This window comes from Sinohyriopsis cumingii, chromosome 18 (assembly GCF_028554795.1).
Source record: "Sinohyriopsis cumingii isolate HCF-2022 chromosome 18, ASM2855479v2, whole genome shotgun sequence".
NCBI lineage: Eukaryota > Metazoa > Mollusca > Bivalvia > Unionida > Unionidae > Sinohyriopsis > Sinohyriopsis cumingii.
This window is the reverse complement of record NC_142978.1, coordinates 5,092,534-5,120,309: the sequence shown is the minus strand read 5'-3', so window position 1 is coordinate 5,120,309 and position 27,776 is coordinate 5,092,534. Positions and strand designations below refer to the sequence as shown.

General features: G+C 34.5%; 1 protein-coding gene across 2 annotated transcripts; it reads left to right on the top strand.

Moving 5' to 3' along the window:
- Window positions 1-2,296: 2,296 nt before the first annotated feature.
- LOC149775998 (uncharacterized) lies at window positions 2,297-26,647 on the top strand. 2 transcript variants are annotated; one of them, XM_089941504.1, is made up of 4 exons: window positions 2,297-2,401; window positions 8,482-8,661; window positions 9,770-9,892; window positions 24,196-26,647. In XM_089941504.1, exons 1-4 carry the CDS (start codon window positions 2,322-2,324, stop codon window positions 24,209-24,211), a joined length of 399 nt encoding a protein of 132 aa, XP_089797630.1. In that variant the 5' UTR covers window positions 2,297-2,321; the 3' UTR covers window positions 24,212-26,647. The 2 variants fall into 2 exon arrangements, with proteins under 2 accessions (XP_089797630.1, XP_089797629.1); XM_089941503.1 differs by having other exon boundaries at window positions 22,981-26,647.
- The last annotated feature ends 1,129 nt before the right edge of the window (window positions 26,648-27,776 follow it).

Here is a 27,776-nt window from a genome sequence, read left to right as displayed (position 1 = left end):
CGAATAGGAAGAAAATATATTAAACGGTTGAGTCACTCAAATATTTCAGACGGAAGAGAAAACAGCAAAAAATATTGTAAATGTTTTGTGTTATTTGAATGTCATAACTCATGTCCGAGGCTCTAGACGAATCAGATAAGAATAATTCAGGATTAATTTACATTCGGATTCGTTTCCAATTACTCCATTGATTTGAATTTATTTGATATACAAAGTGTCGATTGTATCTATAAAAGTCTTTTCTATCTCTACATCAAAGAAAGTATCTTTAATGTTGAAATTAATAACCATATCCTGGATAAAAGCGTAAAGATTGATAACAGGAAACAAGCAGGATATCTAAGCATCATTTATCCACGAATTTCTAAACGTTGTGTCTAACACCCCTTTCCAAAAACGACTGCCCTTTGAACTCCAAAAGAATGATACTAATTCAATGAGCGAAGAAATAAGAACTTATTGTAGAAGAAATATTTAACAATGAGGTATACAATTGGATCATGCGTCTCCATTAATAGTGAACCATTCCCCCACGCATCCCCACTTTCCGGTTCTGTCAACTCATACACAATATTACCCCAACGCCAATCTTGGGAATATATACAAGTCACCGGATTTACACTTTAAGATCTGAAGCATCTATCTCAGACTGTGCTAAACTTGGACCAGCGGAATCACATAGCCCTTATTCATTGCTTGTATGTGTGTTTGTAAACAAGAACAAAACCATTTGTCCAAGAGTTTATATTCAACTGACTCAAAGCGTATTCTAAATGTTCTTGTATTCAGATCCCCACATATTTAACATAATTAGATGACGGGCAATAGACTTCGCAAACCACATACAATCATATCTGAAAAAGACACATCTATTATTTCAAAGATGTCTAAGTGATTCATTACAGCATGCATTAAGGCTATTTGACAAGGTGTCTAAGTGTTTCATTACAGCATGCATTAAGGCTATTTGACAAGGTGTCTAAGTGTTTCATTACAGCATGCATTAAGGCTATTTGACAAGGTGTCTAAGTGATTCATTACAGCATGCATTAAGGCTATTTGACAAGGTGTCTAAGTGATTCATTACAGCATGCATTAAGGCTATTTGACAAGAGCACACATCCTCTTACCCATCCTTTAAAAAAGATATCCTGTAAGAATTTTTTTAAAAAATATTCAAAAGAATCATTTTTGCAGTAAAATAGTTCTGTTTTTCTTTTGTAACGAAATATTAAAACATTTATGCCCATATTAACATTAAACCTTCCGATCATATCAACAACCATTTAATGCACACAAGCAACATCAACACGGAATAACTTAAAAATGAAATCCCAATCTTTACTTGAGGAGACCTGATTACACAGAGATCTTAATTTCTCTCCTTGCAATAGTCAATGTTAGTATTATTCATACATCGGTGACATGATATTATTACTTACGTACTGTATAAACATTCACACATATACCTACGCACCTACCTAACTTTCTACTCAAGTACCTCAAAATCGACCAAGCAACCAGTACATGTACATATGTAGGTATTAATACATGCCGATCTACCTAGTTATATAGCCATCTACAAACCTACTTATATCCAAACATATACTAATACGAAGATAGATAAAGAGAGACGGGGGTATCCATGTAGATAAATAAGTCGCGATTGATTGATATAAGCGTCAAAATTAGTCACGAATTCAATGATCGATATTATTATATATGAATTTTATGCAGGATGTAGTTTTATATTTATAATCTAGAACCCATAGGAACTAAATGCACAGGTAGTATAAATTAGAACCGTGGGGTTATTTTGTAACATTAAAAGCAGACAAGCTTAACTGAAAAGGTACAGTGATATGAAGGTAAGCCTCTCTCATTTGCGCTATATGTATATATCATTACATATATATATATATATATATATATATATATATATATATATATATATATATATATATGAGAATTATATGATGGCATTACGGTCGAAACTGCAAATGTGCTATAATTACTTTTTAATATTGAAAATGTATGGTTCAGTCACTTGACAAGCGTCAGTGTAAACCCATGTATATAGCCTGTAATTATATTGGTTAGAAGCAACTGATCAGCACATTGTACAAGATTTGATGTCAGACAGGGCGAGTGATTCAATAAAAATGTAATGCATTATCGTTATAAACATAATATGCTATCTAATTTGCAAAAGAATGTATTATTCAAAGTTTATTCGATCCTATTTAGCATAATTATAATTTTCTGTTACTTTCATTATTGTTCAGTAAAGGTTTTACTTACGTAGAAGTCCTTCTAAGAAAATGGCCGTGATTTTACTTAGCGTCATCTTGACTGTGAGTTGTTTTCCTTGCGGTGGTCTGACCATGGGAAACAAGTTGAAGTAAGCAAACGAGTTGTGTCTATTGTTTTAACATTTTCAATTTCGCGTCATTTATAAAATATATTTTAGCCATGACTAGTATTTGAACATTTTCTATTTTGCCTCAATTATCAAATAAGTTTAACCACGAACTTGAAGTAGTAATGATAGTAAAGGTGGTTGCAAGAGGTGGAGAAACCAAGGGAACAGACATACCACCAAGCTCGGAATGCAATCGCTAGAACGTTTGTATGGTTAGATCTGGACCAAACTTCATTGCGCGGAGTTGCTAAGCGATTTACTATGAAAGTTTTATAACCATTTGACCTTCCAAATGTAGTTTCCTAACAAAAACCTAATGTCTAATGAACGTAAATTAAACTGAAGCAGTTACAGAAAATCGCATCTTTAGACCAGATATCGTTGTGTTTGGAATAAATTGTGAATGTCGTTTGGTCGGATTTTTCAGTTAATGTTCATTACCTGTTTTAACTGATGAAAGTTGTTTGTGAGTCCTTTACTATTAATCGGCATCATATAAAAAACACTTTGCTGACTTGCCGCTAAACACTTCGACTGCTTCCACTACCTGAAATATTAGCTATGGAAAATTCAAACCTCTGTTGTAGCATGTAATGATCGATGGGAAAAAATAAGTTAAACTAGTGTGGCGGTGAACTCTCAGGGCACAGTTCCTGTATTATGTTTTTCACTTCAAGTGAGTGCGTGTTTGCGAGTTTGAGGGAGAGAGATGGAGAACATCGTACAAAACAAGAGGTTGTAAGTGGTCACTGTTCTATCGGTCAAACAGCAAAAATAAATTTAAAAGACAAGCAAATGTCTTGTAAAATAATTTGTTTTAAAATGATCCTTCTGATTTTCTCTTTGAGTAGATTTTACAAATTGATTAATTTTGTTTTTACACATATCTGAATATTTTAGAAAAATTATAATTTATTGATTTATTAATTAAATATTGATGAAACTAAACGTACATTCCAAATCACTCACTTAGAACTAATCATTACTTTCGTTTATTTGTACACACTTTGCCGGAATCATGAAGGAATAAAAAAACAACTCTATAGAATATGTATTATCCATGAAAATAGCTACAACAATAATACAGTTTTCATAAATATTTAAGGAATGTAAGCACAAGAAAATAGTCAAATTATATTTATGAGAACTTTCTCAGAGATGTTATTTATTAAAAGCACCAACAATGCTGAGCTCGAGTTAATTCAGTACATAACAGTTTTATATATTAGTAGCTGGACCACGTACAAGATGTCTCCTCTCACATAGTTGACACCTGTTTACGCATGTAAAGCATCTGATGACGGTAATGATCAGTGTTTGTCTTGCAGCGTCATTAATTGGGAGGAAATGGATTTCACGTACGCTTACAATTTTTAAAACATACAGCTGTTGAAACAAGCGAGATGTTGTAAGGTGAAAAGTTGGCAGAAATGTGTCTATAAGATACATGTGCATCCGGCTGTTGCAGTGCCAGTTGAAATTAATACATCTCGCTCAAACTTATTACTGTATAGCTAGGCCGTGCCGGATTACCAGATAGGCAGAGTAGGCAATTTTTGTTTAATAATATAAAATGTTAATTTGTTTAATAACATTAAAAAAAGTTTAATACTTGTTTTGTGTAGTAAAATTGATTTATTAAAATTGTTGGTTGGTAAAGTTAAAAACGTATTAGGAGATGTCGACTGCCTTAGGGCCTCCATAGGGTTTAATCCGGCACTGTCGCAAGCCCTGCAGGACGGGTGTATTACATTATAGCTAGGCCTGCAAGTGATGTTCAGGTCAGAATTTCGTTTATTGTTATATTTACTGCTTATATTTTGAGACTGTGCTAGATAAGTGTGATGGTAAAATTATTAATATGCGAAGCTGGTGGTTTGTGTTAGGTCCACGCATATACACTGACACACAACGACAACTTATCATCAACCATACAAAATTAGCTATGCAATACGGCCATCGTGTTTGAAAAAGTACAAATCACGCCAAATCGCCTGAACCAAGGACGTACTTTCAAATATATTGAATAAATGTGTAACATAGATCTGGCAGACGTCTGGTATTCCAGATTTTTTGGGTAATTGTTGAAACGTTCTTTTAAATTGGTCTTCTTATGAGATTATTCTCAAGACCTGCTTCTTGTGGATACCATCGTGTTTTGGAAACCATTCCTTAAATTCTAGAACGAACCTCATAGTCCTATGTTGGAATTTGATTATAAATTGCAGTGTATTTTGTAACTAATATTCAATATATAACGACTTACCGCCTGGCTAATTCATGGAACAGAAATGTGTTCTCTTCCATTTTTCCCTTCAGCATCCAGTAACTTAATCATCAGCGTAGAAACAAACAATGATACAGCAATGGTTTTGAATTAGGGTGAAGACTTATACTGGTTTTATGTTTCTACAGAAAATGTGGCCAGCAATGGAAAACAAATCAGAGTAACTCAAACATATTTTAATGTACACTTACGTAAATAGTGCTGTAAACAGTATATGCAATTATTTTTCTTACGAATAAAGAATAATTCGTGCAAACACGTGGTATGTTTTCCAGGTGTGAACTATGTGCGATTTACTTCTTCAGATATTGATGAACTTGCTGACCAAACAGGTGTTTACAATGAAATAGTAAACAACCCACTGACTTTCCTGTAATTATTTTAAACACAAATGTGTCTCAAGGAGGCATCAGACGATTTGTATTTCATTCTTTCTCTTGCGATATTCATTAAACCTCGACATTCATAAACGGATTTCATCTGTATAGCTCCTTAAAAAACTAGAAATTATGGTAAACAGATGTTGTTTTTTCTCCTTCATTTTATGAACCAGTCACATGTATTTTTGTCTCAGAAACTGGTAAAATATTTTATGTACTTTTGTTTGTTTAGTTTTCACTTTGCTCTTTAACAGAAAATGCGACATTTTTTGGCATTCCTTACAGACAAAAGAGTGTATATGCATTAATTGCTAAAGTTGAATGGATTATCCCTTACATTTGCAAAGCAATTTAAAAATTAACCATTTTTCAGTCGACGGTACGAGATAATGTAAGATTTGGACCCTTGCCATATCAGATTTTGAACACAAACGCACAATATATTCATTATGAATAGACCATTCTCTGATACTATTCATTACTGTAAATATTCACATTATCCCTAACAATATATTCATTATGAAAAGACCATTCTGAGATACTTTCCATTACTGTAAACACTCACATTGTACGTACACAATATATTCATTTTGAACAGACCATTCTGAGATATTTTCATTACTATAAACACTCACATTGTGCCTAAACAATGTATTCATTATGAAAAGACCATTCTGAGATACTTTCCATTACTGTAAACACTCACATTGTGCCTACACAATACATTCGTTAGGAATACACCATTCTAAGATACTTTCCATTACTGTTAATAGTCAAATTGTACCTAACAATGTATGCATTATGAATAGACAATTTTTTGATATTTTTCTTTACTTTAAATACTCACATTGTACCTACAAAATATATTCATTATAAATAGACCATTCTGAGATATTTCTCATTGCTGTAGACACTCAGATTGTACGTACACAATATATTCATTATGAATAGACCATTCTGAGATATTTCTCATTGCTGTAGACACTCAGATTGTACGTGCAAAATATATTCATTATGAATAGACCATTCTGAGATATTTCTCATTGCTGTAGACACTCAGATTGTACGTACAAAATATATTCATTATGAATAGACCATTCTGAGATATTTCTCATTGCTGTAGACACTCAGATTGTACGTACACAATATATTCATTATGAATAGACCATTCTAAGATAATATTAATTATTGTAAATACACACATTGTACCAAACAATGGATTCATTATGAATACACATTTCTTAGCTTCTTTCCATTTCTGTAAACACATTGTACCTAAACAATATAGTCAATGAGAATTGATCATTCTGAGATACTTTCCATTACTGTAAATACTCATATTGTATGTCCACAATACATTTATTGTGAATATACCATTCTGAGACACTTTTCTTTATTTTAAATACTCACATTGTGTCTTCACAATATATTCATTTTGAATAGACCATTCTCAGATGCTTTGTATTACTGTGAATACTCACATTGTACCTGCACAATATAATCATTATGAATAGACTATTCTGAGATATGTTCCATTACTGTAAATACTCACATTGAACCTACTCAATATATTCATTATAAATAGACCCTTCTCAGATAATTTTAAATACTCACATTGTGAATAAACCATTCTGAAATACTTTTGATTGCTTTAAATACTCACATTATACGTACACAATATATTCATTAGGAATATACCATTCTGAGATACTTTCCATTATTGTAAACACTTACATCGTACGTGCACAATATATTCATTATGAATAGATGGTTCTGAGATATTTTCCAGTACAGTAAATACTCACATTGTACGTACACAATATATTCATCGTGAATAGACCATTCGGACATACTTTACATTGCTGCAAATACTCACATTGTATCTACACAATATTTATTATCAATATACCATTCTGAGATACGGGGATACGTTCCATTACTGTAAATACTTGCATTGTACCTACAGAATATATTTATTATGAATAGACCATTCTCAAATAATTTCCATTACTGTAAGTTCTCACATTGTACCTACACAATATATTCACTATAAATAGACGATTCTCAGACACGTTCAATTACTGTAAACACTGACATTGTACGTACACAATATATTTATTATGAATAGACCATTCTGAGATACTTTCCATAACTGTTAACATTCATATTGCACGCTAACAATATATTCAATATAAAAAGATGATTCGGAGATACTTTCCATTACTCTAAATAATCACATTGTACGTACACGCTATATTCATTGTGAATAGACCATTCTGATATACTTTTCATTACTCTAAATAGTCACATTGTGTCTACACAATATATTCATTATGAATAGACCCTTCTCAGATAATTTCCATTGATGTGTACACTTACATTGTACGTACACAATATCTTCATTAGGAACTAGCCATTCTGAGATACTTTCCATTACTGCAAACATTCACATTGTACATACACAATATATTTCTTATAAATAGACCATTCTGAGATACTTTCCATAACTGTTAACATTCATATTGCACGCTGACAATATATTCAATATAAAAAGATGATTCGGAGATACTTTCCATTACTCTAAATAATCACATTGTACGTACACGCTATATTCATTGTGAATAGACTATTCTGACATACATTTCATTACTCTAAATAGTCACATTGTGTCTACACAATATATCCATTATGAATAGACCCTTCTCAGATACTTTCCATTGTTGTGTACCTACACAATATATTCATTATGAATAGACCCTTCTCAGATACTTTCCATTACTGTAAACACTTACATTGTATGTACACAAAATATTTACTATGAATAGACAATTCTCAGATACTTTGAATTAATGTAAATACTCATATTGTACGTACACAATATATTCATTATGAAAAGACCATTCTGAGATACTTTCCATTACTGTAAATACTCACGTTGTACGTACACAATATATTTATTATGAATAGACCATTCTGAGATACTTTCCATTACTGTAAATACTCACATTGTACATGCACAATATATTAAATATGCATAGATGATTCTGAGATACTTTCCATTACTGTAAATACTCACATTGTACGTACACAATATATTTATTGTGAATAGACCATTCTCTGCCACTTTCCATTACTGTAAATACTCACATTTTAAGTACACAATATTCATTATTAAAAGACTATTCTGAGATATTTTCCGTTGTTGTAAACACTCACATTGTACCTACACAATATATACATTATGAATAGATCATTCTTAGATAATTTCATTACTGTAAATGTTCACTTTGTACGTACACAAAGCATGAGCATGTGTATGTGTGTGCTAATTTGAAGTAATGGTTGAAAGATGCTTATAACTTATTTATTAATATTAATTATTTATTGGACAGACCAAACTTGGATCATCGAATGATACAGAGAAGATTTCCTGGTTTGTTTTATACTTTGGAAGGTATACAAATTCTTGACGATATGTGCAAAATAAACAGACATGAACTGCTTATAAATCAGACTTCCTCGATCAACAATTTCTTCACTTTGCCCGGAGATGGTGGAGCATGTTGCATCACGTATGTCAGTCCATATGTACTTTATTGTTCCGTGTACTTGTCTTTCTTATTGCATCGCTACCTACTTGCCTCTCTATCTGGATGTCCGCCTAAGCTTGTATTATCTGTTTATCTACCTGCATCTGTCTGACCGGCCATTCATCTCTCTCTGTCTGTCTCTCTCTCTCTCTCTTTTATTTTCTGGTTTATTATCCATGCATGTATCTACATGTATGAGTGCGCTGAGTCAATACCATGCACTTCATCACAGTGGGATACACTTAAGGTGTTATTCAGGACAGGTATATTTTTTAAAATAAAAACATTCTTGCCAACAAATTAGATGTAACTGGCATCATTATTGAGCATAAATATGTTTATCACATTTGAATTGCGTTACTTGTCTTCGCATGTGGCTATTAGCAATTAATCTAGTAATTATGTTATATCTCATCCTGGATTGTTCTATACAATGGAAGGTGTACACATTCTTGTCGTCATGGTGACAAGAAACAGACGAGAGCTGTTTTTAAACAAACGGACTTGACTTACAATTTCTTCTCTCTGCCATTTACGTGTTTTGAGATCCGTGTAAGTACAATATAAGCAGTTTTAGCATAATTAAATGCAAAATATGTCTTCAGAATATATATTGCGAATGGATAAGTAAATGCGTAATGTGTCTTCGGAATATATTTTGCGAATGGATAAGTAAACGCGCAATGTATCTTCGAATATATATTGCAAATGGATAAGTAAATGCGTAATATCTTCGGAATATATTGTGCGAATGAATAATTAAATGCGTAATTTGTTTTCGAATATATATTGCGAATGGTAAGTAAATTCGTAATGTGTCTTCGGAATATATATTGCGAATGATAAGTAAATGCGTAATGGGTCTTCGAACATATATTGCGAATGGATAAGTAAATGCGTAATGTGTCTTCGAATATATATTGCGAATGGATAAGTAAATGCGTATCTAGCATAATATTAGTCAATTTGATGTTTTTACTGGAACTAATGGAATGGTCGACTGTATGAATTAATCAACCAGATAATCTATCTATTAGGCAATCAATGTAGTATGTATGCATTTATTTATTTATTTATTTATTTAATTCAGGAATGTCGTTTATTCTTCGAACCAGACGTTTTACAATTTGAACGGCACATTGAAATACGTAGTCTCCTTGTTGAATGCGAACGGACAGCCGCTCTATCAGTATATTCCCCTAGGACTTTGCATGTAAGTAAGACGAGTATCCGAAATCACTCCCATAGAAGCTGTACACGCAGTGTTATTTGCATGTAAGTGTTATGACAGAGGCTGTATCATAACCTTTTTCTCAGTTCTTGCTTTGAGAAGGGATTACTCATAAGCTAAGAAATGTCTTTGCCCAGAGAGAGAGAGAGAGAGAGAGAGAGAGAGAGAGAGAGAGAAGAAGAAGAAGAAGAAGAAGAAGAAGAAGAGGAAGACGAAGACGTTCAGGCTCTTTTAACAATGGTGTCACCCATAACGATGTATATACGGCTACATCTTGGGGAATGGGGTACGGAATTGCTGTAAGGAAAAGACAAAGCTGTTCTGACTCGAGGAAAAAACTAATTCTGCTTACGTCTGGTCTCTATGTATACACAGATTTTTGGTTTCGCTCATTTCGGATCAGAACAAGGCTCCCGAAATTTCCCAAGGAAACCGTGTGAATCATCTCGCTTAACTCATCCAATATTGATTTAATAATTTGCCTGTTCAGAAGCTTCCCACCAAATCTAAATTGCTGACCTTTAGATACAAGCAAACTCCTGACCTTTAGATATAAGCAAAATGTATTTTATGGATTTCCGCTCCTGCTCATAAAGTGCGATCTTTATAAAATATCATACAGTTGTATTACACAAATAGATACAATTAATCTCAATATATTTTAAAGGAAAATTACTTTTAGTATAATTTAATGAAAAATTACCTTTAATACAATTTAGAGAAAATTTCAGTCTTTATATTTTTACTCAAACATTCCGTCCTAAGAATACCCTCCAGGTCATTTCAGCCGAGTTCTCGAAGCTCGATAAAGGAACAAAAATTACATTCAATAAAGGAGGGTAAGAGCTGAAAGATCAAAAATACAATACAGTAGAATAACACTGTCGGTAAAATTCAAAACATACATTGAAAAAACATTGCCAGACATTTAGTGAAGTTCAAGAATGCAATGAGAAAAAAAGCAAAATACTCAGCCAAATGCAACCACAAAAATACAATGAAAAGTACATTGCACAATATTTAGTAAAATTCAACAAAAATATAGAATAAAAAGAACACTTCGCGACATTCAACGAAATTCAAAATTACATGAAAGAAAAGCATGGCACGATAATAAATAAAAATGGAAAAAATCTAATGACCAAAAAAAGTTGTAAAATATTTCAATAAAATTCTACGTTATCTACTTTTACGACTAGTCCTGTTAGACGATTATCGCCATAAAAAGAGGATTCTAGACGGTTGCCGTCGTAGACATCCTATGGACCAAGGGTTAATCCAGAAGAGGATTCTAGACGGTTGCCGTCGTAGACATCCCAAGGATTAAGGGTAATTTCCTGTACCGTACTCTAATAACAGAAACAGTTAACATTTTTATTATCTGACTGTGTAGTTATGTTTTGTGCAGGAGTAATTTGAATATCCTTAAATATGAGGGTAACGCGGATTGTTGAGGAAAGAGGATAAATAATTTGGATAAATAATTACCTGGATAAATAATTTGGGGTGTTAGGATATGGTCGACAACGTTCTGTTTGGTGCTTAGTGCATCGAGGACACACAACCTGGTATCACACGTTTCACCAAATATTGTTCGAGATTATGGCCATCTCGGCATAACTTTTTCAATTTGTGATAAAGAATGGGGGGGGGTAACAATGAAAGGGGTACTTTAGCGACACGAATATATAATTCGGCCAGTCCAGCGTAAGCATGGGTTAGAAGTTGATGAAAAAAAACATAGAAATCTCGGAATCATAGCTCTAGAGGGCACAATACCCGTGGGTAATTTGTACTAATGTATTCTCAGTGAATAAGAGGTAAGATGCAATATTGACAACGTGAAATAAGGAATTTGGATTATTATATAATGTCGTGCCTTTGTTAAACGATACAAATAAATGCCTAGCGACAGTGATGTCAAATTTATACATACGGAGAAAAGATCCTCCCTACATCTGATTCTGAAGCGCCTGTAACACTGGTGAAAGATTAACCACTTTTTCGAGTACAGGGGATCGCAAAACAATATTCTTGATCATACCGAAAATTAATGTGATTGACTCTTCCATCCTTCACCCGTTGCCTTAGCTGATCCTCGTAAAAAAATGTATTGCTCTAGAAATTGAATCAGTAACTGTCTCCCGCCGCACGATCTCTTCGGGGATATGTCCAGTGTTACAGTGTTAATTTCGACCAAAAAAGAAACAAACAACAGATATAATTTGTGACCTATTTATTTTCTTATAGATAAGTCATGGTGTGTCCAAATGACCTAAGCAAAGAAGGACTAAATACTGATCAATACTAAGCGAGGTTGGCATGGTTATTTCAGAGTTACTGTTTACTTTGGTGAGCTTAAAACCTATCCATCTGACATGGAATCGTGGTTGAAAATAACCCGTGACATGAAGGTTATCAATCATCGATGGTCCAGTGAAGTTCGAATTTGAAGGACATAGACTAAGCTGAAGAAAATCAACCCTTACGCATTGAACTCCCGTAGTAATTTCAAGACGAAGTTTAGTTCTCGCATTGGATTGTGAAATCCATTTATAAACTTGGACAAGGGCAATTGTAAATATCACGATTGAAACTGAAAAGATCCAATGATCCCAAGTGAGTACATCAGAAACAATAGTAAACCAATCAGGAGGAGAAGTCGTGGGTGCAATGGTATTCTGGAAGTGAACTGCAGATTGGGCTTTTGTCGCTTGTGCAAGTAACAGTGTAGTCGACAATGCTCTAAAACGGCTTATGAACCAAACCATTGCCAAGGTGTTAGGAATAGACAAGGAAAAACTAAGTATTGTCATAATATATAAGGAATCAAGCCAAGAATAAATTGTCAATCACGATTTCACCATTCAACATTGTTTCTGCTAAAGGCGAAAAGCTGGCTGCTAAATGCGTAGAATTTAAAAATTGTTGTAAAAGTGCAAGGTTAATTGGGTAAAGCTAAGTAACTTCTGTCGAATTGCCGGAAGAAGTAGCGATGTGTCCGTCATATGTTATGGACGTAGTAACGACTGCGCAGTGAGCGGAATATTCATAATACAAAAACGACAATCTTTAATAACACAAGTTTGATTTTGACATTCGAGTATTATTTCGTCCCATGAGGTAAACTATTATTTGATTTGAGTAGATATCGAAAATATGTGGTATAACGCGGTTGATCATAAAATGAAAGTCACAGGTCTGATAGGTATTATCCCTATCATTCAGAAATAGACTATTGATACATTCAGGCTGAGACAATGGTTTAAATGCAGGACGGATATTACAATGTAAAATGTCCTTATCGGTACATTGATTTAGGGTTCATAACGCTAGTGCTGTATAAAATTGATGGTCATCAGATACAAGCATTACGTCGGGTAAATCAAGTAATTGTGTAACGTGTGTTGGTGATGATTTAATTGTGACCGGACATGATTAAATTCGATACGCCTCGATATATATATATATATATATATATATATATATATATATATATATATATATATATATATATGTGATAATAGTAACGTGGATCTTTCGGCGTTATTGAATAACCCGGATAATCAGTAGATCTAATGATTTCGATTTGATTGATTGATTCCACTTAAACATGAGGTGGAATCAGTATAGCAGGTAACTTGCCTGCTGTCAATTCCGCTGTTGCTAACTGTAATTTCTCTAATTTGTGCCTAATTTGCTGAGATTTCAGCACTTGAGCAGCAATGACTTATTCTGATTTCTGATGTTGTTGACGTATATTTTTTTCATTTTCAAATCATCGCTTCCTCTAATAGGAGAGCGTTCTCGAGTTTCGACCGATAGACGTTGACATATTATTAAATCGATTATTGACTTGAGATATAGGAGGAAAGGTCACCTCCATGTCGAGCAAGAGCACCTAGAATTTTATTATTCGGTCTCGTCAGCATATTTATGTGACTTGCTTATGTGGCATCGTCTCCCGTTGTGGCCAAACCGAATCGGTGTTTACCTATTTCACCAAAAAAAGGGCAAAATTGCTCTTTTTGACATATTTGAATGCTGGAACGAACCTTCTGGTATTAACTCATTAATTAATAAGATTGCTGTGTTAACTGTGCATTCATTGTAAGACGTATTGCATTTAATTGCTGAAGAAAGGAATTTTTGTAGCTACATTTTACATCTTTAACACAATACTCTATAGGTTCAACTGAAATGTTCTCTGAAAGCTGTATTTGAAAAGTGTTCATCCACTTATCGGCTGAACAATATACGGGTGGGATAGACTGGAAGATAACTCCATAGTTTAATATTTGCCCATCCACTACATACCCTGGATTCAGAGTCAGGAGAAGCAGCCCTACGACCGAAACATACATTCCACCCATACCTTAAAGAAAAAGAAAGAGGTTTAAGAGTTTTGCCTGCAAAAGAAGAAAATAAATATAGACGGCATGAGGAATTGATGGATTTGTGGAAAGGACTAGAATTATCTTTCCCAGTTACGAAGAAATTTAATTCTGAATTTAGTATTTAATTCAATGACGAAATATTTGACCTAGTCGTTTGCGACGTGTATTCGATTGTTTGAGTGTTCTGTAAAATGCTTCTTTTAATGCGTGAGAGACATTCCCCGTTGGTTGCCAAGATGGCGTGGATCCATCGGTCCACTTACCCAAGTAATGTTTAATCCCCGAGATCCATTTGGATTTCAAAAGTGTGTCAAATGAGTATCATTCTGTACTATTGTCAGTTGGTGCGTGACCATTGCTCGCTTTGATCATGTGGTGCCTGAATCGACGGAGGGACTGTGTCGGCTGCATCCGGTGTTGCAGATCGATAATCCAGAGGATCTTTATAATGCTTAAACCTGTTGGCGTGTACAAGTGGTTTAATTTCTTTATTGTCGGAACAACGGCGTAATCTATAGGTGTTTTTCCGACCTAATTGAGTAATATAATACGGACCCTCCCATCGGGGGTAGAGCTTTTTTGATAACCCCACGGGTATATGAGAGATTTGTAGGTGGACATAATCCACAACGCGAAAGGACGGTTCATTCGCTTTTTGATCGAACTTTTGTTTGGTTGTGTTTTGTGCTTCGCCGGTGTTAGCTTTAGCTATTTCTTGAACTATTTTTAATATTTGAATTAACTGATCTATGTATTGTTGTGTTTGTTTCTGGACAGCCTCTCGAGGTGTAAGAGACACATCTAAAGATAAAGTCATTTCTTTCCCAAAGACTATGTAATAAGGTGAATAGCCAGTTGAGTTAACTGTTGGGCTCATTCGTAATGCCATCATTATGCTGGGCAATAGCGACGGCCAATCATCTTGGTGTTTACTACTGTTGGCCCTTAAGGATTACCTAATTGTGATATTCAAACTCCCACACGCAGCGTTGGTTTGAAGGTGATATGAACTGGTATGGTGACGTGGTGACGTGTTACTTGAAATAGTTCACACAGAGTGCTGGGACAGTTTAAGACATACAATTTCGTCCACGATCACTGACAAGAGTTCGCGATGCACCTTAACGTGTGAAGATTTCATTGTACAAAACACTCGCATTTCCGTTGCTGTCTGAGAACGCAAGGGAAAGGCTTCACACCAATGTGACATACTGTCTGTCACCAATAAGATATACTGGTAGCCTTCCTTACTCTTTGGCATGCACAAAATGTCCAGGTGCCAGCGAGAAAATAAATCTTCTGGATGATATGGATGTAATGAGACCTTTCGTGCATTTGTGTCTCGATTAATGAGTTGATATAGTCATGCACATTTTGATACATTTTAGGCCAATAGTATTTTTGTTTGATAGCTTGATATGTTCTTTGGATACCTAAATAACAACCACCTTCTTTTGAATTGTGACAAGACAGAAGGACATCGTGTCTCAAATTTCTTGGTAGAGCAACTTGTTTTATGAGATGATCTGATGAAGTTTTGTGTTTTGCTCGCGGCTGGAAAAAATGATCTAATACACCATTGATAAGTTCATACTGACTTGCTTCATACGGAATAGCTTTATTCGAGTATTTTCTGGTAATAATCCTTGCTCTAAGTAAACATACATGTCCTTGAAATCAAGGCTGTTGCGCTGATATTGGGCGATATCTTGAAGTTCTGAAGAAGAATCACTGAATGTCCTATCATTAGTGTGTAATGCAGATAGGATTTGGATATCTTCATTAGTGTAGTATAATGTAATTTATGTTAATTCTTTTTATATAGACTGAACAGCTGGATCTAATTGAGTAGTCTGTGTGTATATGTAATCTGGAGATATCTCCAATTCACCGTGGGTGTTATCAATTTGTTCGTAGTGCCGACGTGAGAGTGCATCAGCATTTGTATTTTTATGTCCTGGTGTGTATACGATGTCGAAATCGTATTCAAGCAAACAAAGTGACCAACGAATTAATTTATTTGAAGTGTGTTTAATTGTCTTAAGCCACACTAGTGCTTTGTGATCTGTAATGACAGTAAATTTCTGATGTGATAAGTAAACATGATAAGTTCTGATAACTTCCAAACAGCTAAACATTCTTGTTCAATAACTGTCATATGCTGTTCGTCGTCTGCTAAAGGTCTTCCACCACAAGCAATAACATGTTCCTTTGTCATATGTCCCTATTTGAGACAAAATATACCCTAGAGCGGTGCCGCTAGCATCAAATGTGAGCCTAAATGGTTTGTTAAAATCAGGATAAACTAAAATAGGCGCTTGGGTCAGAGCTGTCGTAAGAGTTTAAAATGCTTTTTGACATTTATCTCTCCAAAGGAATGAACTGTCTTTTTTCAACAATTTATTTAATGTTGTTGTTATAGTAGAATAAACGTGAACAAATTTCCTGTAATAATTGCACAAACCTAGAAATCTTCTAAAATCCATATGTCTTTTAGAAACAGGGAAATTGTGTGTCTGTATTTATTTTAGATTCATCATCTTTGATTCTTTTGTTGAGAATTTATGACCAAGATAAACAACTTCAGATGCTGCAAATACACATTTTGAAGGCTTGAGTGTCATTTTCTAGACGTAAACGATGAAAGATGAGTTCAAGATGTTTTAAATGGTCTTCAAATGAATTGGAAAAGATAATAATGTCATCAATGTATGCAAGACATGTTGACCATGGTTTACCCCTAAGAACATGACTTAAAAGAACACAATAAGTGGCGGGTGCATTTCTGAGTCCATACGGCATTCCATTCCATTGGTAAGGACCACGTGATGTTATAAAAGAGCTCTTATGTTTGGTCAGTGGGTCCATTTTAATTTGCCAAAATGATGAATTCAAATCTAAAGTACTGGAAAGACATGGCTGAGTGTGTCTAACTGCATCGATGACATCTTCTAATCGTGGAAGAGGGAAGGTCATCGGTTGTGTCACCTGATTAGGTTCCCTATAGTCAATAGCAAAACGATAGTCACCATTTTTTGTGACCAATACGACTGCGAATGCATAACTAGATGAACTAGGTTCAATTAGCTGATATTCTAATAATTCCTCTATCTATCAATTACCTTATTGATGTGCGGTGCCGCACGGTAAGGTTGACAGCAAATCAGCATGGAATCACCTGTTTCTATTCGGGTGGTGAATACGGTAGTTTTACCCAATTCGTCAAAGTTAAGAACAAAAACATCCCTGTTGATTACAAAATGAGTGAAGTTCCTGTTTTTGGTTTTCTGTCAAACTTGAAGGGTGTCAATCCAAATTAATTGGTTCTTGTGGCTTACTAAATTGTGTATTCATGAAGTTAGGTGTGTCATTCCTGTCAAGAGTGTCCTAATTAATGTTAAATATTGTTTGTGGGTGTAATGTGTCCTCGCCTGCTAATACGGTATTGACATGTACATGGATAGCCATTGGAGTAGGGTTAACGACTTGTAAAAAGTTCTTTTTGGCATCTGTCAAATTTTTTCTAGCTGGAAGAATTGTAGAGTTTGGCATGCTATAAGACGATTCAAATAAAACAGATGTTCCTCTTGGGATCTTACTGTTACGTACTGCAATTGTGCTTACTGAGTTTGGCTGAATGATCGCGAATTTCGTAGCGCGTGTTAGACCAGACTGATCATGAATTAAATTATAGTTACCGTATCGTCTTACAAGGAGAGCGTTTGTGTATCTAGATTCACGACAGCTTTGTGTTTAGTATTTTTTAAAAATACCCCAATTCACCGAATGATGTAAAGCAGGTACAACATAGAATGAATGAGAGAAGCATATGCCTGCTATTTTGAAATTAAGTTGAACTAGACCTTTAACACCAAGATGTTCACTACCGGCTCCTACAATTTGGGTAATATGTGATTTTTTTAACTAACGTGAATTTAAGCCTGTACGATGAAGAAATTTAAATTAATGGCCGAAATATTTGTGCCTGTGTCTGCTAATGCATGAGTTGGTGTTTCTCTAAAAAACATTGGAAAAAGGTTTCTGTGAATATGTGTGACTATGGTAGTTTATGGCTGTTGATCATACGACAGGTTTGTGTCCTCTCATAAGATGTGCATTCCTGTTGTTTTTCGGTTTGTCAGGCACGCACGCGAAAAGTGACATATCTTGTGAAAAAGTGACAATATACATTGCGTACGCGACAGACTAAGCGTGACGTACATTGTCCGCCACACCCAAAACACGGAGTAAAAGGACGAATTTGTGGTTGTGGCTGGTAGCGCAATGTGTGCATGTGTTTGAGAGCACGAATTGATGTATTAGTTTTGTTTTGAGTTTGCAACCGTAACTTCATCTTTGAGTTCTTTTACTGCATCTAAAATCGTGTTAAGGGCAGACAGGTCAGTGTTATCAGTAGTCACAATGGATTTTTCTTCCAAAACTGATGCTTGGCGTAAATCTGCCATGTTTGTTGAATTTTTATTCATTGCGATCCTTTTTACGGAAGGTTTCAACCCATTCAATGCCACCGCTAATAAAACTTGATCTGGGATAGTTTTGTTAGTTGCAATTTGCAATAGGCGACTTAGATAGTCCATATCTGATTCACAAGACCCTTTCTGAGTTTTCAAAATTGATAGATCTAAAATGACATCGTCATTCTTAAGTCTAGATTTAAAAGCTATGAATAGAATGTGCCAATTGTTTGTAACAGTATATGGTAAGGTATCGTACAATATTTTAGCATGCCCCTGAAGATGAAAAGAAAAGCATTCAAAACCTTAGCTTCTGACAATTTATAAAACTTTGCCCATTGTACAAAATGATCTAACCATTTAACGAGATTCTGAGACTGATAACCATTTAAAAAACATCTAATTTGATAGCAAAAGACATACCTGTCTGCGTGAATCGGTTGTTTCCAAAAATATTAGCGCTCCTAGAAAAAATTTTCTGGCTGAGTTAGAGTTACATCCCCCGAACTAGACGACTGAACCGTACATGATCTAGTTTCTGTCACGGCAGAAAAAGTTTGTGTCATGTTCAATGGGTTTGCCGTGAAAAGATTACTTTTTGGGGTCACAAGCACTGGCTAAATTGTCGGAAACCTTGGCTGTAACTGGCTCGAACTTTCGAACGTTGCTGTGGTCTCATCATTTGGGGGCTGAGTCACTGGTGCAAGACTAGGCGTTTGTAGCGTTAGATCAGTTGAATGGTGGTCAAATGGAGACTGAATCACAGGTGTGAACCTAAGTATTCACAAGGTACCTGTTAAACTTGTTAAAATAGTCTGCAAGGTGATCAGTGGTAGGTAAATTGTCCCTGGCGATGTGTAGATGGCTGCGAAGTTGTGGGAATCAGGAATCTATCTTGTGAATATGGTTGCGTGGTCGCTTCTGGAGTTGATTTAGCATAGTCTGTTCAGCTGATGATAAGTATGCGGAGTGATACCATTATTCATGATATTCTCCACTAATTGTTAATTCTCCACCAACTGTTATGATAGATGTTGTATCATAACCGTCTTCTCATTTCTTGCTTTGAGAAGGAATTACTCATAAGTTACGAAATGTCTTTGCCCGTGGTTAGAAAGAGAGAGAGAAAAGAAGGAGTTCAGGTTCTATTAGCAAGGGTGTCACCCATAACGGTGTAGATACGGTTACATCTTAGGGAATGAGGTACAGAATTGTTGTAAGGAAAGGTCAGAGCTGTTCTGACTCGAGGAGCGAACTAATTCTGCTTACGTCTGGTCGCTATTTATACACAGATTTTTGGTTTCGCTCATTTCGGATCAGAACAAGGCTCTCGACCTTTCCCACGGAAACCGTGTGAATCGTCTCGCTTAACTCATCCAATATTGATTTAATAATTTGCCTGTTCAGCAGCTTCCCACCAAATCTAAATTGCTGACCTTCATATGTTCGTAAAGCGCGATCTTTATAAAATAGCATACAGTAGGATGATACAAATTGATAAAATTAATCTCAATATAATTTAGCGGGAAATTACTTTAAATATAATTTAATGAAACGTTGCCTTTTATATAATTTAGAGAAATTTTCAATCTTAATACTCTTACTCAAACAATTATGTCCTAATATAAGTACAGCATTAAGACTAGAATCCGAAATCACTCCCCATAGAAGCTGTACACGCAGTATTATTTGCATGTAAATACAGCATTAAGACTAGAATCCGAAATCACTCCCCATGGAAGCTGTACACGCAGTGTTAAGAACCTGTGAATTTAAACTTGAAAAACAAAGTTTTTTGAAATATAGAGAAATTCATATCCCAAAGACGAGCCTCTAATTTCAGTTACGGCTCTATGGTCTGAAACAACGTAACGAAAAAGAGTGTATACCAACAACTTTTTTTAAAAATGTAAGAAATAATGTATTTTCCAATAATAAAAATTGAAAATTATTTTCTTAAATAACTGCATTGAGAATTAAATCCCTTATAAGCATATATTTACTAGTACAAGTCCTAAAAATAAGTTCTAAATAAACTTTTGGCCTATTCCAAAATAAATCCAACGCTGGCAGTATTAATTTGCCTTGTGATTACCTGTGTAGTGTTAACAGTCTTTTTAAGTGAATCACAATACTATAATTCCAGAAGTCTTTGTTTGAATTCACAATAATTCCTAGTGAATGTATCTTTCCAAGAATATGATTTATAGCACTTTGTATTTCCAAGTAAGAATAACTTGAATTAAATAATTTGAATAAATAAATTCCAGCCCAAATGAAATACAAGACACAATTATAATGCAACTGATTCTGCTCAGATATTGCAGCATGAATGGATAATTTCTAGAAAAACAAGATTTTATTGTCCCCCAACTTAACCTCAGGTCACAATTAACATTTTTTTTTCGAAAACTATTACCGAATGGAAAATTTAAATTTGTAAAGTTGCATTCATTCACAAGATAAAATCTTCGTTCTAATTAGAAGTTCTGTTACTAAAATTGTAATGTTACATGCGTTATCGACAGGTATACCCGGTGTTTCATGGTTAATCTCTAATGTTCTGTACTCAGAATGAGATAGACGTGTTCTTTACAAAACCAAAACCATTGATACAGGGCAGGCGGAAAATAAAACTGATTTTGTACAAAGTCAAGTCCACAATGCAATTATCCATGGCAAAAAATGAGTAAAAAAACTAACAAACAATACAAAGTAAATATACAAAAGAGCAAAACAATTAGAAGATATTGAGTAGAAGTTAGAAAAATGAAAGTAGAAAAGTAGTAAACTGACCATCTCCGTGATCGTGGGTAGTCCCTAAAAGCACATAGTCAAGATCATCGTTAAAATTTAAAACTTACTTCTCTTAAACACAAAATTCTAATGAAATGATGATGCCGCTGATATATATATGTGTGTGTGTGTGTGTGTGAAACATATGTTAAAGCTTGCGAGACAGGTTGTACAGAGAAATGTTCTGATAATTCACATCTCAAAAACATTATCGTGTATTGGCTCATTCAATATTATTTATCATATCTACCTTGAATAACACATCTAATACTATCGTTTTGACACTTTAAAAAAATCAGTATCGATAAATATTAAGGATTGACAAAAAAGTATGCTTAAAACTCATGGTTTAACTCCTCTTTGAATAATCTCGAATCGGACATCCGCAATCTCGAAAATAGAATTGTGTAATGAGCTGTGATCTGCAATATGTAGCGCTCAGCTCAGGAGTCAGTAAAGAATCAACTATACTTCAAACGAGTTTTTTTTTTTCTTCCTCTTAGATATTCATCTTTCGTCAAAAGTTAGCTCGATTGTCGCAATCTGCTGCAGTAAACAGCCACTACAGAAAACCTCAAGATTTACGAGCGCCCATTGTGTGGATTGCCGACTTTCTTTCAAAACAATCACAACATGATGAGCCTATCGTAAAGCACGCAACACCCCATCAAAAACATAATACACTACGGGGGATTAATGTGTCCATTAATTGTAGGTCCGCCCATTCATTCACTCAACCAATCTTATTATATCCATGATATTTCCTACCAGCCAATGTATTCAATTAGCTTCAATATGGTTATTATCTCTATTACTTTCGAAGTATTTTTTGCCGTTGACAGATATGCCAAAGATGATTAAAATATATTTGGAGCTATAGTCGTACACTTTACCGCGACTAAGTTTTTTGACTTCTAATGATTTAGGCAAAAAATCGGTTGACTTTTGAGAGTGTATAGTTCTCTTACTATCAAATAAATACCCATATTCCAAGCTTTACAGATTCTAGGGAAGTGGCAATGTTATCACCGAGAATTTTAGTTAATCTGTATCGGTGTTATTCTGATAGTCAGTACGTAGATACTTGTAAATGACTTGGTGTGCGAATTAGATGAAGCGAGTCAATGAAACATGGATGAAAAGTGAACAAGTGGGTGAGTAAACTAGTTGGGCATCATGGTCGTTGGTGTATTTAGATGACTGGTTGCTTGGCTGATTTGTGTAACAGATAATACATGGCACATTTGACGGATGAAAGAGTAACTCAACAAAGAAATGTACATTACCGTTAAACCCATTGCACTAATATATACATATATGGACAGACATACATGCAAAATAAACATATTTATTTATTTATTTATTTATTTATTTATTTATTTATTCATTTATTTTTTCACAGGGCAGGTGGAGCATGCTCTGGCACATGCATTCAAGAATACACAGTGCATACAATTTTGGTCTATGATCTCACGTCAAATATGTATCCACCAGTTACATTTGACTTCTTTCTCATTCCATCGTACTGTTCGTGTAAGAACACTGTAACGGGGTGAAATGTCATTTAACTATTTAATAAATAAGAATTGTTTTTCTGTTTCTTTTTTCGGGTGTGTTTATTTCTTTTCTTAAACATATATCAAAGTTATATAAATGCTACATTTGTATATACTGAAATATATATGTTCTCTTCGTTTGAACTGTATATGTCGTCATAGACATAAACTGTTATTTATAGCCTAATTGGCTTTGAAAAGATTACTGTAGTCATATGGTTATACTGCTGATACGCTCCTGACTACCAATTCGTAGATTCCTAGCTTTTACGCATCAAGTGTAGGTGTATATATCATTATGAAAATAATAATTGGGGAAATACATCATCTCATTTCATACTGACATTTCCCTCTTGTGAGAATGTTTGTACCTTCTGTTTAAAACGCAAATACAGTTAACATAACTGTAAGTGTCTGCATAAAATAGTTAAAATTTTGCGTATGGTATATCATAAATGACTGATCTGCTAAAGTATATATCATCTGGGAAAATGTTTTTGATGTCATATTGTGTACATTTTCATATTGTAGACTGTCTTCACTTATTTTCTACTTCGAACGGAGAAATAAACACTTGCTTCCGTTTATTTCCAAGGATAACGTAATACTTATTTATACTATTCTTAACTTTGAAATACAGAAACTTATTGCTGAAATATTTTTCATATTTTTAAAATTCCTATATTTCACACGTGAAAAATATACATTGATATTTTCACGTGAAAATACGAGATTTCCCGTCATGCCATGCCACGTTTGGTTGTGTTCCAATATAAAAATAAGTTGCATTTTGACTCGTGGCTTCGTCAATAATTAATATGTAGTTTTTGTAACGCACGATGAAATCAACGTAGGAAAAGAAAATATTCTTTTTATATTTCAAACTCCATGAATTTGTGTATGTTAATCTTTTGTTTTTTATTGTCTGCTTACACTTCAATCCAAAATGTTTGTTATTCTTACCATTAAAACTTGGGCGTCATGTTTACATCTGTGTGTATTGGCTATTCGGCTACCACTAAAAAAATGCGCACGTTTACTTTTTTCTTTTGTCTTCTAAGGCTGGCAAATTCGTGAAAACTGTGTCTTGCAATTACCCGAGTGTGTTCCATAAATCTACAAAGGGAGTGAAATCCAGTTTCGGCAGTTGTGGCTCAGTTGGGTTCCAGCAAAGATGGAAAATACAAAGAAAACCCCTCCGTCCAACTTTTGACAAAGTTAAAAGTTCTTCAGATATAATATCGAAATAGACTAGTTACTACGAACACTCCAAAAAATATGTTACCATGACGCTGTCATCATTAATGACTGTCCATTCGAGTGGATTTTAACTCTTGACACACTACCGACAACTCTTAAGCGACACTGTTTCATTAACGATTTTCTAATATCATCTGTGCCGTTGAGATATGCTACGAATAAGATTAATAATAATTCTCCCAAGTTTTCATGTATTCCTTCATATCAGATAAAAGTTACAGCATAATGATTTGACCGGAAGCACTGTAACGTTTCGACATAGACATCTTTTTCCGTTACCATATCCTAAACCATGCTACACGACACATATCTTACACAACCGCACGCTGTCGCCATAAAATCTCGCAATATACTGTTGGTATTGGTTCCAGCGTGTGCCATTGAAGTATTTATTCTTTAACTCTAAAGCACAAATCCAGGTCTGGTTTTGAACCCTGATTTTACTTTTACAATCTGGTACCACCTTGCTACGTCGCGATAAAGATTTCGGTAACCACTAAATTACTTTTTTTGTTGAAGACTATTTTAGGAATAATTATTATTTGAGTACATAAATATATGAATCATAATTAATTTAACATTTAGGTTGGTTTTCACCTGTTGTTTAACATTGCTATTACTTTTGTCATTTTAACATACTTTCATTATCGCCACTTCTTTTACACGTGTTATCCTCGATAAATTTGCAAATTTCATATTTTGTCATCTTGATCTATCATTAAAATAAATGTAAGAACACGCTTAAATATGGAAGCAAATAATAAATTGTGTTGATTGTTTATTTGTTTTGCAATATCTGTAATATAATAAGAACTTGTGTGGTGAAAGCATCATTTTGCTGTCACTTAAATGCACTGAGATACCTATTCAATCATAGAGCTTCGTGCTGTCCATCTTTTCCATTTTTAGCGACATTGACCCTAGGCATGTGACAATATTTTGCCTTTCGGGGCATAAGATAAACACACCTCTTGCATCCTGAATCGAGTGCAATTTACTGGGTATAACTATTGCAGCGTTATTAGACTGAGTGAATTCTAGCGGAGCAGAGAACACATGAACCCATGGGTAAAATTCAGAATCAATAATACTTGAGTCCGCCTCTATATGTAAGGTGCACTTATGCATTGGATATTCTACAACAACAACAACAAAATGAGAACTTAAATTGTGTTTTCCCAATTTGAACCACGTGTTGAATGCTACTATGATGTACCCCAATTAACTCTGTTAAAATCGATGGACCTATCGTAATCGGAAGGCAAGTAAGGCTTTATGTTTAATTTTGTTCAGCAGTATCTACATTCATCTTTGTAGTCTCATAAGTTAGAGACTGTGTTTCCTAAATATAACTTTGAACGGCACGCAACCATGCCAGAATCAGAGAACTGGTAATCGACATCAATAAGTAAGATGAACTGAGTTTAGAGTGAGAATTATTTTATTGTCTCTAGAAATTCGTTTAAACACGTCATGTCTGAGTTTAATATTTACATCTATTTTGTCTACTTATATTGACATTTCTAAGACTCTTAATAGTGAATTTTCTGTTTTAGATAAATGGAGACATAAACATATTCAGCTGCAGTTTCGGAAATGTACATCACTTCAACGTGTTTTTGTCCCGCTGTTAGTTTTACCTCTCCCTGTACTCTCACCAAAACTGACGAACAATGTGTGTGTGTGTGTGTTGCAAGCACGTACATTTGCAATAACACTCAAATGCAGATGAGCAGATGTTTCTTTTCTTACACTGCTCGTTAATTTTCTTGTTCTTTCTATATCTGAGCCTGTTCATTAACTCCATTCCTAGAAAAGCAAATATCACAAACCTCTGCTGTTTCTTTTGCTCAGAACGTGTGCATGACGAATCAGTTAGTAAAGAGCAATCGGCGTACACATCAACCAAAGAATGAGCAGATTTTCTGTTTTAGATAAATGGAGACATAAATGTGTTAAATTTCTTTTAAATTGCTTTTGTGTTGTGCAGACGACAAAACATCTTATTTTAGATTCTCGGTTTCTATATATATCAAAAATAACACGTTCATGTTTTCTGTGTTTCGCACATTTTCATTTTATTTTCATTTTAAAAGATATGACATTACTTGCAATGTAACAACATGAATAAAGATGTCGTGTAGATTAAGATTTGTGGTCAGTCGTTGTATAAAGATATAGTTTGCTAAGTTAGCAATAATTAATAATGTTTTTCCTGCAACCAGTTTTTATTAAACACGAAGAGAAACAGGGTGTGGCATGTTGTAAAGACTCATCTGTTGATCCCCGCCTGTCTGACATTTTCATTAATTTCATATGTCCTCTCCCTTACTTAGTTTTTTATTTGCCTTACTATCTGTAAATGTGTTGATTTATAAATGTCTTTTTGTGCTGTACCGACTTAATCCTTTGAAGCGAAAGTCTTAATTTATCTTTTTATTTGAATTCAATAAATTTAGTTGATGATATTCAACCAGCAAGAAAGAAAGGTATATGTGGAAACAAAACATTCCGACATTCTGACAATATTGCAGGAAAACTATATCCGTGAACGAACCTTAATAGCTATATAGATTTGAATAAGCTTATAAAATAATCTCACAATTTTCCTGTCCGTTCTGTTTTCGGGTAGAAAGTTTGCTTATCTATATCAAATCTTGCCACCAGTATCGTGTTCCCTGAAAGTAATCTAGACAGACTATCAGAGTAAGGTGCCTTGCACAGAGAGACACACCACAGGTATGTCTTGCTGAAACTATCAGCTAAGTGCCTTGCACAGCGAGACAAACCACACCTATGCCATGCTATAAATTCACTGGTCCATGGTGCATTGTCTAATCTTGGTTGGAGGTTACATGGTCCATATAAGCATTGACACAGTGTGTATTGTAGTGTCTTGGCTAGTGGAGTTGGATAAGGTCTAGGTCGGCATTTCATTAATAAAACTTTCATGTTAAGGTTTTCATTAATTGCTCCCATTCCATCTATTCTACTTGTCTTTCCTATATGTTTGTGTCGTACGAACTACCAGTCATAAGATTTATGACATAATTTAGCAATACTACAATAACAACAATAATGAAACAAATAATATAAAGGAGGAAGAGGTAATGGAGGAGCAGATGGAGGAACATGACAATTCTACGAAGAAAAGATGCCCAGCATTATCGTGCCTGGTTTTGATCTGGTTGAGGTGGAGGACAAGCAAGAAACGGGAGGAACACATGGCAGATAAGGATAATTTTGGACTTCATATTCAAGGATGCGCCTCACCCTCCCTAATTTGATTTAAATTACATGGAAGCTAAATAGCAAAATAGCTGAATATTGTAAACAAATATTTTGCGAATAGTGACACTGAGACATAATTCCAATCTCCCTG

Coding starts and splice junctions, on each gene's coding strand:
- LOC149775998 (XM_089941503.1), top strand. CDS start 2,322: ATGGCCGTGATTTTACTTAGCGTCATCTTGACTGTGAGTTGTTTTCCT. Junction 2,402..8,481: donor ACCATGGGAAACAAGTTGAA/GTAAGCAAACGA, acceptor TTTATTGGACAG/ACCAAACTTGGATCATCGAA. Junction 8,662..9,769: donor GGTGGAGCATGTTGCATCAC/GTATGTCAGTCC, acceptor TATTTAATTCAG/GAATGTCGTTTATTCTTCGA.